Source organism: Ciona intestinalis, chromosome 1 (genome assembly GCF_000224145.3).
Source record: "Ciona intestinalis chromosome 1, KH, whole genome shotgun sequence".
Lineage (NCBI taxonomy): Eukaryota > Metazoa > Chordata > Ascidiacea > Phlebobranchia > Cionidae > Ciona > Ciona intestinalis.
In genome coordinates, this window is record NC_020166.2 from 7,800,017 (window position 1) to 7,808,213 (window position 8,197).

At 32.1% G+C, this 8,197-nt stretch overlaps 2 protein-coding genes across 3 annotated transcripts in view; one reads left to right on the forward strand and one right to left on the reverse strand.

The window, feature by feature from the left end:
* Positions 1–532: 532 nt before the first annotated feature.
* Positions 533–3,511, reverse strand: LOC100177347 (NEDD8-conjugating enzyme Ubc12-like). The gene is made up of 4 exons (XM_002131838.4): positions 3,200–3,511; positions 2,702–2,835; positions 2,151–2,318; positions 533–1,063 (listed from the first exon to the last, which is right to left on the reverse strand). Exons 1-4 carry the CDS (start codon positions 3,306–3,308, stop codon positions 923–925), a joined length of 552 nt encoding a protein of 183 aa, XP_002131874.1. The 5' UTR covers positions 3,309–3,511; the 3' UTR covers positions 533–922.
* Positions 3,512–3,733: 222 nt separating this feature from the next.
* LOC100182022 overlaps positions 3,734–8,197 on the forward strand; it is a 6,565-nt gene continuing 2,101 nt past the window's right edge. Inside the window, exons 1-9 of one of the 2 annotated variants that reach the window (XM_002131888.5) lie at positions 3,735–3,982; positions 4,237–4,348; positions 4,851–4,944; positions 5,127–5,181; positions 5,752–5,938; positions 6,182–6,299; positions 6,588–6,716; positions 7,005–7,120; positions 7,332–7,503. In XM_002131888.5, the coding sequence (XP_002131924.3) occupies positions 3,871–3,982; positions 4,237–4,348; positions 4,851–4,944; positions 5,127–5,181; positions 5,752–5,938; positions 6,182–6,299; positions 6,588–6,716; positions 7,005–7,120; positions 7,332–7,503 (1,095 nt within the window). In that variant the 5' untranslated portion in view covers positions 3,735–3,870. Of the gene's footprint in view, positions 3,983–4,236; positions 4,349–4,850; positions 4,945–5,126; positions 5,182–5,751; positions 5,939–6,181; positions 6,300–6,587; positions 6,717–7,004; positions 7,121–7,331; positions 7,504–8,197 lie in introns of both variants that reach the window. The other variant, XM_009864165.3, reaches the window with a different exon arrangement.

Sequence of the window (8,197 nt, forward strand, 5' to 3'; positions counted from 1 at the left end):
TACCATTGTGGGGTGTATGTGTCCTTAGGCAAGACACTTAACGGCAATTGCTCCAACCCAGTAGTCACTAATGGGTTGTCCAATTTATCAGCTATACATAAAAAATGAAAAAATCCCCCAAAAGACATTCACTCACAAAGTAATATACATGATAACTCGTAAGCTGGCACGAGGTGTTAAACCCGTGTTATAACGACTGCCGTTTTCCAGCAACGCGGGGATAAAGTAAGTTACATTTATTCATTCATTCATTACACCTAAAGCCCTATGGTATCATATCATGACAGTTAACAAGCTGGTAAAAAAAATATTGGGAAATTCTAACTTAGTGTTTAATTTAATGGTTATACCAATATTTCACACTAAGTAAAATACTCTTCAAAAAATAAAATACTAAGTGTGGTAAAGAGAAGTAAAAAACATTAAAATACATTTAAATACAACTTCATTGCCCGATGCGTTTATGTCGTAAAATTGCTAAAACGCAATACACAAATAACCTGTAAAACAATAAATGCATAAGCTAAACGTGTGATTTACTGTGTTATTGTTTTATTTAAATGGCGGCCCAACAAATACACTTAAAGTGGTTTAACAACTTTTCGATAATTTCCACAAAAAAAAATGGTAAAAATAGCAGATGTAAATAATGAAACGAGCGTGTTATAATTAACACGCCAGACTGACAATAGCTCCTATGTTACATATATCATGCAAGTTGTCTAAGTATCACCAGGTATTTCCCCATCAACAACAAAAACTGTATTTTTAGCTCAGAAATCGCTGAAAATAGTGGTTGCAATTGTGTAACAGTACCAAACATATTTTCATTAAATATGTAGATTTTATTAGAGAAAATATAAGTGAACTGTCTTCTTCAGTTCGTGTTCTGGTTCTTGGTTGTTTTACTTGTTTGTTAGGGTCACTTGAGGCACCTTTCAAAATAAACTGACCCCACATAACCCCCTCTCATTGACCGAACAACGTTTTGTGAAAATTGTCTTTTGTTTGTACTCAAAACCTCAGCTGCTTCTTTGTTTAAAGGGTCTTCTGGGTTGGGTTCCTAGAAAATAATAAACATATAAAGTCAGGGGTGATTAAGGGTTCACAACGCCCCCTTGTTGTAAAATATTGTATATATATAGTAAAGTGGGGTAATAAAAAACAATGGGGTACTTGGGGTAGGAAAGGACAACCCCCTAGCCAGCTAAAAAATCATTTTAATTGCAAACAGCTTTTGTGTGTAGATAAGACATTTATTTGGCTTTTTTATATATAATAAGTAGTCAGGCGTGATTCAGGGTTCACAACACCCCCCATGTTGTAAAAATTGTATATATATATATATATATATATATATACATATCTATACATAATTTAGTTTTTTTTCTATATTAATAATATTTTTTCTTTGAAATCGCTGTTTCAATATCTAATTCCTTGTTTTAGTTTAATTATTTTTCATTATATTAAAATAGGTCATTAAGGTGTAAAAGGCATTGAATTTATTTTTCTGGTTGTGACACTGTACGTAATACAAACCATGCAAGAAGACAAAAAAATGAATAATTAAACTTGAAAGCAGAAATGTAAAGCATTATTTTACGATACACGGAATCGAATGCATAATTTACAGAAAATCTATGCATTGTGCACAGAAGTAACAGCCTAACATGGGCGATGGGCATGTATGTATGTCCTGTAATGGAATATTATTGCTATATAAATAGTTCAGTTTCACATAGTAACTGGCAAACTGATTTCATTGGATTAACAGATAACAACATGGAATATTTTATTAAGGTTTTTTTTTTTTAATTTAGTTAGAATTTTGTTTTATTGCAGCTTTTATATCAAAGAACTAATTTTGACATTTCTGATTTTTCAGCTAATCATGTCAGTAACATCTTAAATAATTACTAATGATTAGTTAACCTTCTGTGTTGCATTTTAAATCAGTTTGCGAACCCTATTCCAAGCATAGGCACCAAACCTGGGGCGGCAGAGTATGCTTTCCTGCAGTGCATAAACCAGCACACATTACAACGAAAGATTTTTTTTATGGGAATAATGGTTTGACCATACTTGTATACCCTGCTTTTCAAAATGTTTGGCGCCAATATTATATTATAAGTGAAAATATCACTGACCAGGAAAAGATATTGTATTCCATATATGACAGAATTGATTGTTAGAACTGGTTTCCAATCTTCACGCAAGATGTTTAGACAAACATTCCCTTCAAGGTCAATATTGGGATGATATACCCTTGTTTCGCACTTCACCTTGGGTGCCTCGTGTGGGTAACTTAAACCAACCTGTAACCAACACAAATTAACAATTTATCAATTAAAAAATTATTGCCTTAAAAATCGTATATAAAGTTTGGAAAAATTTTAACAGGTAGGGTATGCAATTCATAAAATTAGCATTATCAGGAGTGAATGTAAGTTATTTATCCTTGCAGGGCAGGGCAGGGACAGTCGTTTCATGTTCTTTTGCAGCAGTTGGACACACCTGGTGCCTGCTTACAAGTTTCCATGTATGTAACTTTGTAGGTAGGTACTGTATATTTTTGTGGGTAGTTATATATATTTTTTTATTGCAATGAACCTACTTTTAAAGACAGATCAAATGGCCAATAAATAATTAAAACTATATTTTACATCAATAAAACCATGTGAGAACCAGGTAAGATTACCGTAAAAGAGAAGGTAAATTCACCACCAACGTAATACCCTTCATCGGGATTTATAATAAGTTTAAACTTAAGAAGATTGTTGGGGTCGGGAAACTCAGTCTTGCAAGTCTTAGGTAGTTGAAGCTCATTCAAATCTGTATTGCAAGAAAGAAATGTAAATTTTGATAATGGACAATGGCGAACATTGGGTATATAATCGGGGGTCTGGCTACTAGTTTATGGGTTTTGGCCCATTAATTTAGACATTCCACAAGGGACTATTTGGGTGGAGAAGTGTGTCTTGACCAAGAACACACACGCCCAAAATGGGTATTATGGAACAATAAAGTTTACAAAATATGATATAACATCAATTGCGATATCAGTGCCAAATATATTCAATACAAGCTAATAGATAAACAATCCACATTAAATTGACATTAATTTAAACTGCATGTTATGTTTTACAATAAATTTGACTTGTTGTCAAAAGGGTTCTACAACAAAACAATCACCAACCTTTGGTGAGGCGTAGCTGAGCAGCAGTCGGTTTACTTTTCCCTGCATGGGATCCTCCAACGGCAACTTCATCTTTCTTTTGTTGTTTTAAAGAAAATAATTTGATCATCTTCTTTATCAATTGAGGACCATATACGGTTGTATAGATTTGTTTATGCTGCTCGCACCACGGACTGCTGTATTATACTGTCAACGAAAAGGCTTATGTTTGTCGACACAAACTTTGTATTTCAACGACTATACTTGATTAGTCCGATGTCTCACACAAGCATATCATCAAAATAAACAAAGCAAACGCAACCAAATGGAACAAAAAAAGAAAGATTTTTACGAAAAAGGAATCTATTATGGGCACGTCTGTTTTAACTGAAACTATTTTTACATCGTAACGTAACATATTACTATTGTATAATGGAATTATATAATAATTTAGGTGCGGGAAAACGTATTTAAACTAAAAATATGCTTTTTTGTTGAATAATTTTAAAATGTTGCAATAGAGACATGGCGAAATGACTTTATCAACGTGGATATCATCCGTGTACATATTTCTTAACTTTCAGACGACATCCGCGCTCACAGTGAGACGAAGTACAATTACTTTTTATTTTTAGCAACTTCCAACCAGTTTGTGAAGGTTTAAGGTGCAATTTCTGAAGGTTTGAGTCGCAATGGCCTTTAAGGGAAAGAGCAAAAATGCATCACACCTTGAAAATCTTACCCTCACGGTGAATGAGAAAATTTTACGCGAATGCCACAATCTCTACACGGAAGACAAAATTGGTAAGTTAACGTTGTGTATAAAACACATTTGTTGAAATTTTGGTTATAAATCTGCATTATTGTTAAAAATCTGCACATTAAATGTGCATCAAGTACCAGTACATTATAAATCTATATACCCTTTACATAATTATGCAAGTGCATGAATGGTTATTTACTTTAAAGAAGCATTTTTCAAAATAAATATATTTATATATATATATTCCTTTAATGTTATAGAAATTTTGTTTTTATATAGTTTTTTGTTCATATAGGTCTAATTTCCATTGCTGGAGATATTGATATCCACTTGTTAGCACCAAGGAAAAAAATTACTGTTCTGCTGATTGGGAATCACTCTGCAGGGAAAAGTTCATTTATTAATTGGTTGGTTACATTACATACCAGTCTAAAGAATATAGCAGTTCCTGACGAGATCTTGTGCATTGAGACAGTTATTTTTTCGCAAGCATGTGTTTATTAAAAATCGACATGTAAAGCACATACATTCCTAAATCACATTAGGAAATCCCACTTAATTTGCCACAGATTTTGTTTATTGTTAATTAATTGGCTTGCCTTGGACAAATTATGACATGCATAACCAAAGTTTGTAAACAATATCCCTGTGCCATACTCTTGCAGACAGGGTTATAAACACATACATATAACAAATATATATACTAACTTAATATATAAAAAGTATGTTGTAAAGCATTTGTGCTTATGCTGTTATACAGTATTTTTCCTGCTGGTGACAGTGACATTTTTATTTAAAATATTTGCCCCTGATACCCTTTGTGTAACTTTGGAAAATAAGTCAGCCGGCTGTATTTAATTACGTTTAAATTTTGATCCATATATACATCTTAGTATTTTAATTATCCAGGTATGTAGAGGAGCATATACAACGAACTGGTGTAGCAATTGAAACTCAAGGCTTCACTATCGTTACAAGCGGCAGAAAACGTGAATCCCTAACTGTAAGTTAGTCTATTAAAATATAAATAAATTCTAATTATTTTAATACAGTTTTACCATAACCTTAAGTCTATTAAAACATAAATAAATTGTAAATATTTTTTTACAATTTTTATTTATTAACATACATGGTACGAATTATTGTACCATACTTAATATGCTAATGTTCATATATTTCACTTAGGGAAATGCCACTCTACATTTGTACCCTCATCTCGAGCCATTGCAAAACAAACCCGGTAAGAATAAACGAATATATTTACTACAGAATTTAATTTTGTTTATTAAATGTGTGTAAGTACTGAAGTAACATAGCACCTCTAAATGTATAAAAAGGTATATGGGCTAGATATTTAAGCTATACAGTAGGGTGGGGGAAGATGGGACACTTTTTGACTCTATTTTCTCATCCCATTTAATAGTAAACAAGGAACATTCAAAGATTTATAAAACTATTTCCTCACGACTCTTATAGACCATTGTTAATTGTTTAAAACACGATCAGGATATTTGGATATTATGTGCTAAAGGTGTCCCATCTTCCCCCACCCCACTATATATATATATTTGTAAATTGTAATAATAATAGACCTTACTTAGAAGTTGGTGTGATGGACATTGAATGTTTGTGGTTAGATTGTCTTTCGTTAACATATATCAAAAATGATAACATTTATAAGTTGTGCCTTAACTTTTTATTTTTTATTATTAGGAGTTTTTTTTATTATTTTTATTTAGAAAAAAAATGTTGTTTTTTTTATTATTTATAAGTTTTTTTTTATTACTATTAAGAGTATTTTAATATTTAGGAGTGATGGATTATGTAACGACTGAAATCACAACTTCGAAACAAAAGAAATTTAACCTGGTAACTTTTATTGATACACCGGGATTGGTGGATGGAGACATGAAATATCCGTTTGATGTAAATGAATCTATCTTGTGGTTAGGAAAACAAATTGCTGATCGGGTGTTCGTATTCTTTGATCCTATAGGGTAAGCTTACTGTTAATACAATCTGGTTAGAAAAAGTCCACTTTACACAGTTATAATATGGTTCTAAAATGTTATGGCAAAATTTGGCCCAAATCTTTGGTCCTATGATATATCATGCTGCAGGCCTTCACCCACAAAGAATAGAAAGCTTCCCAAACTGTTACATTTTTTACAAAAGTGTTTTTTGGTGTTTGCTCATGCTTTTTCGATTTTTTATTGAAATATTTCCTATTTTCCTACCAGCCAAGCTCTATGCAAACGTACATTGAACATTGTGGAACAACTGAGCGAAGACCACGCAGAAATCATGAAGTTTTACCTCAGTAAAGCTGATGAAGCTGGCCATGAGAGTGACAGACAGGTGCATTATCTTAACTTATGATTTTTTCAGTTAATCAACTATTTCTTTGATACAATGTGGTATTGTACTTTTGTCTGTGATATATTTTGAATGTAGGACTGGTGATTTAAACAACATATAAAGCACCACTAGCCTAGGACAAGTGCTTTGCCCAAAGCTCCCACATACATATGATAAGTTGCCCCATGGATCTTCCTATCCATATCCTCTAGGTTAAAGGTAGACGTGCTAACAGCCACTGTGCTAAGACGCCAGAGTTTTGGTGTTTTAAAAAGGTGTATTTTTCAGAGAGTGATGATGCAGATTGTGCAAGAGCTTTGCAAACGTCCTAATCTAAACCGTACTGGCTTTGACATGCCTACAATCTACATTCCTAGCATGGGAAAAACAAGCAAATGTGTCAATCAAATAGAGGATGTAAGTTTTTAATTTCTCATATTAACTACCAGCTGTCATGTTATAACCTCACTGCTAAAATTTGCAAAAGTTATGATTAAAAACCAATATTTCTATTTGGCAGCGTGTATTTTGAATGTGATTACAAAACATTACAACAAATTTATGTCTGTATAAAAGGTGTAAGGAAAAACTTCACTGCTAAGTTATTATTTAGAATCTTAGCAAAGTTATTATTTGTAAACCATTATATTTTGCATTTTAAAATTCAAAGAATCACTGGATATTACAACAAATTTTTGTCTATAGGTGTGTAAGGAAATTGATAAAACTATCAACACAACAATCCAAAATACATTAAACAAGTTGGAAAAAGATTGCACAGATATTTCTACCAAGATCGATACGTTGATAGAAGAAGACAAGTAAGACATATATTCTATTTTGCAAATTATATAAATAATATGTTTTGTTTATACTAAACATAAAAAAGTTGTTTAATATTTTTTGAATTTGTTGTGTTCTGTTCGAAATGTTGTAAAAGTAAAAATCATGGTAATTCTATTAAGTATACAGCTGAAGCCATTTAAATTTGCAATGGCATATGAATAAGTCTAATGTATGTATTTTCTTTAGTGCTGCATGTTCTTACAACTTGCGAGCGAAAGGCAAGGGTTTCATGTATGCTTCGGTCGGTTCCATTCTACCACTATTATTATTTGGTAACTTCTTGGCCATTGCTTTGCCGAAAGAATCATTGGAAGCTGCGTTAGGAGTTACGGGAGCAGAAGCATTAGCAAAATACACAGTAAGTGTCACTAGATATTTTACTGCTTTTTTACAGAGAGGATGATGGCATTTCAGATCTCTCTCAAAATAATTTTGCCATTTTAGGCGAAATGGATAAATTTCTCTCAAAATTATTTTATGTTGCATACATTTTGTAACACTGTGTAATTGTTATCTGTTACTACATCTGTTTAACCCTTTGGGGACGAGATATATTTTAACAAATTTTCATTTTTGACCGACTGTCACATATTGCTCTCTAGCGACACAGGTGTTTGTGCTGGCGAAATAAGATCAATTAGACTTTTGTTCTTTGGAAAAATTGCTACAAGATTGTATTTTGATTTTTTTGATGACGTCATCAAATTTTGAATGACGTCATCCTAAATCTTGTATTTATGTGTAATTTGGGTTTTTAGGTAAAAAATACATAAGGAATCTAGTGCAAAGTTGATTCCTGGTTTGTTTACTACCTAACTAAAATGATTGTTTGAATTGGTGACGTCAAAGGGGTCAATTACGTCACTTATAACCTGATGACGTCATTTTTTGAAAGTTCATTTTCGCTAAAATCGTAACAAAACTTGCCAAAACCGATTTATTATGAATGTAAAGGTAGAAACAACATGCAGAAGCAAAATGAAGTTAGATTATACACACAAAAACATAATTTATGTAAAAATTGCTTCAGAATACCTAAAAAACTGCAAAAA

What these genes read in the sequence shown, in the direction of transcription:
- LOC100177347 (XM_002131838.4), bottom strand. Translation starts at nt 3,308, where the DNA reads ATGATCAAATTATTTTCTTTAAAACAACAAAAGAAAGATGAAGTTGCC. An exon ending in AATTTACCTTCTCTTTTACG is followed by an intron (nt 2,319 to 2,701) that starts GTAATCTTACCT and finishes TGTTGGTTACAG; the next exon opens with GTTGGTTTAAGTTACCCACA. An exon ending in GAATACAATATCTTTTCCTG is followed by an intron (nt 1,064 to 2,150) that starts GTCAGTGATATT and finishes ATTATTTTCTAG; the next exon opens with GAACCCAACCCAGAAGACCC.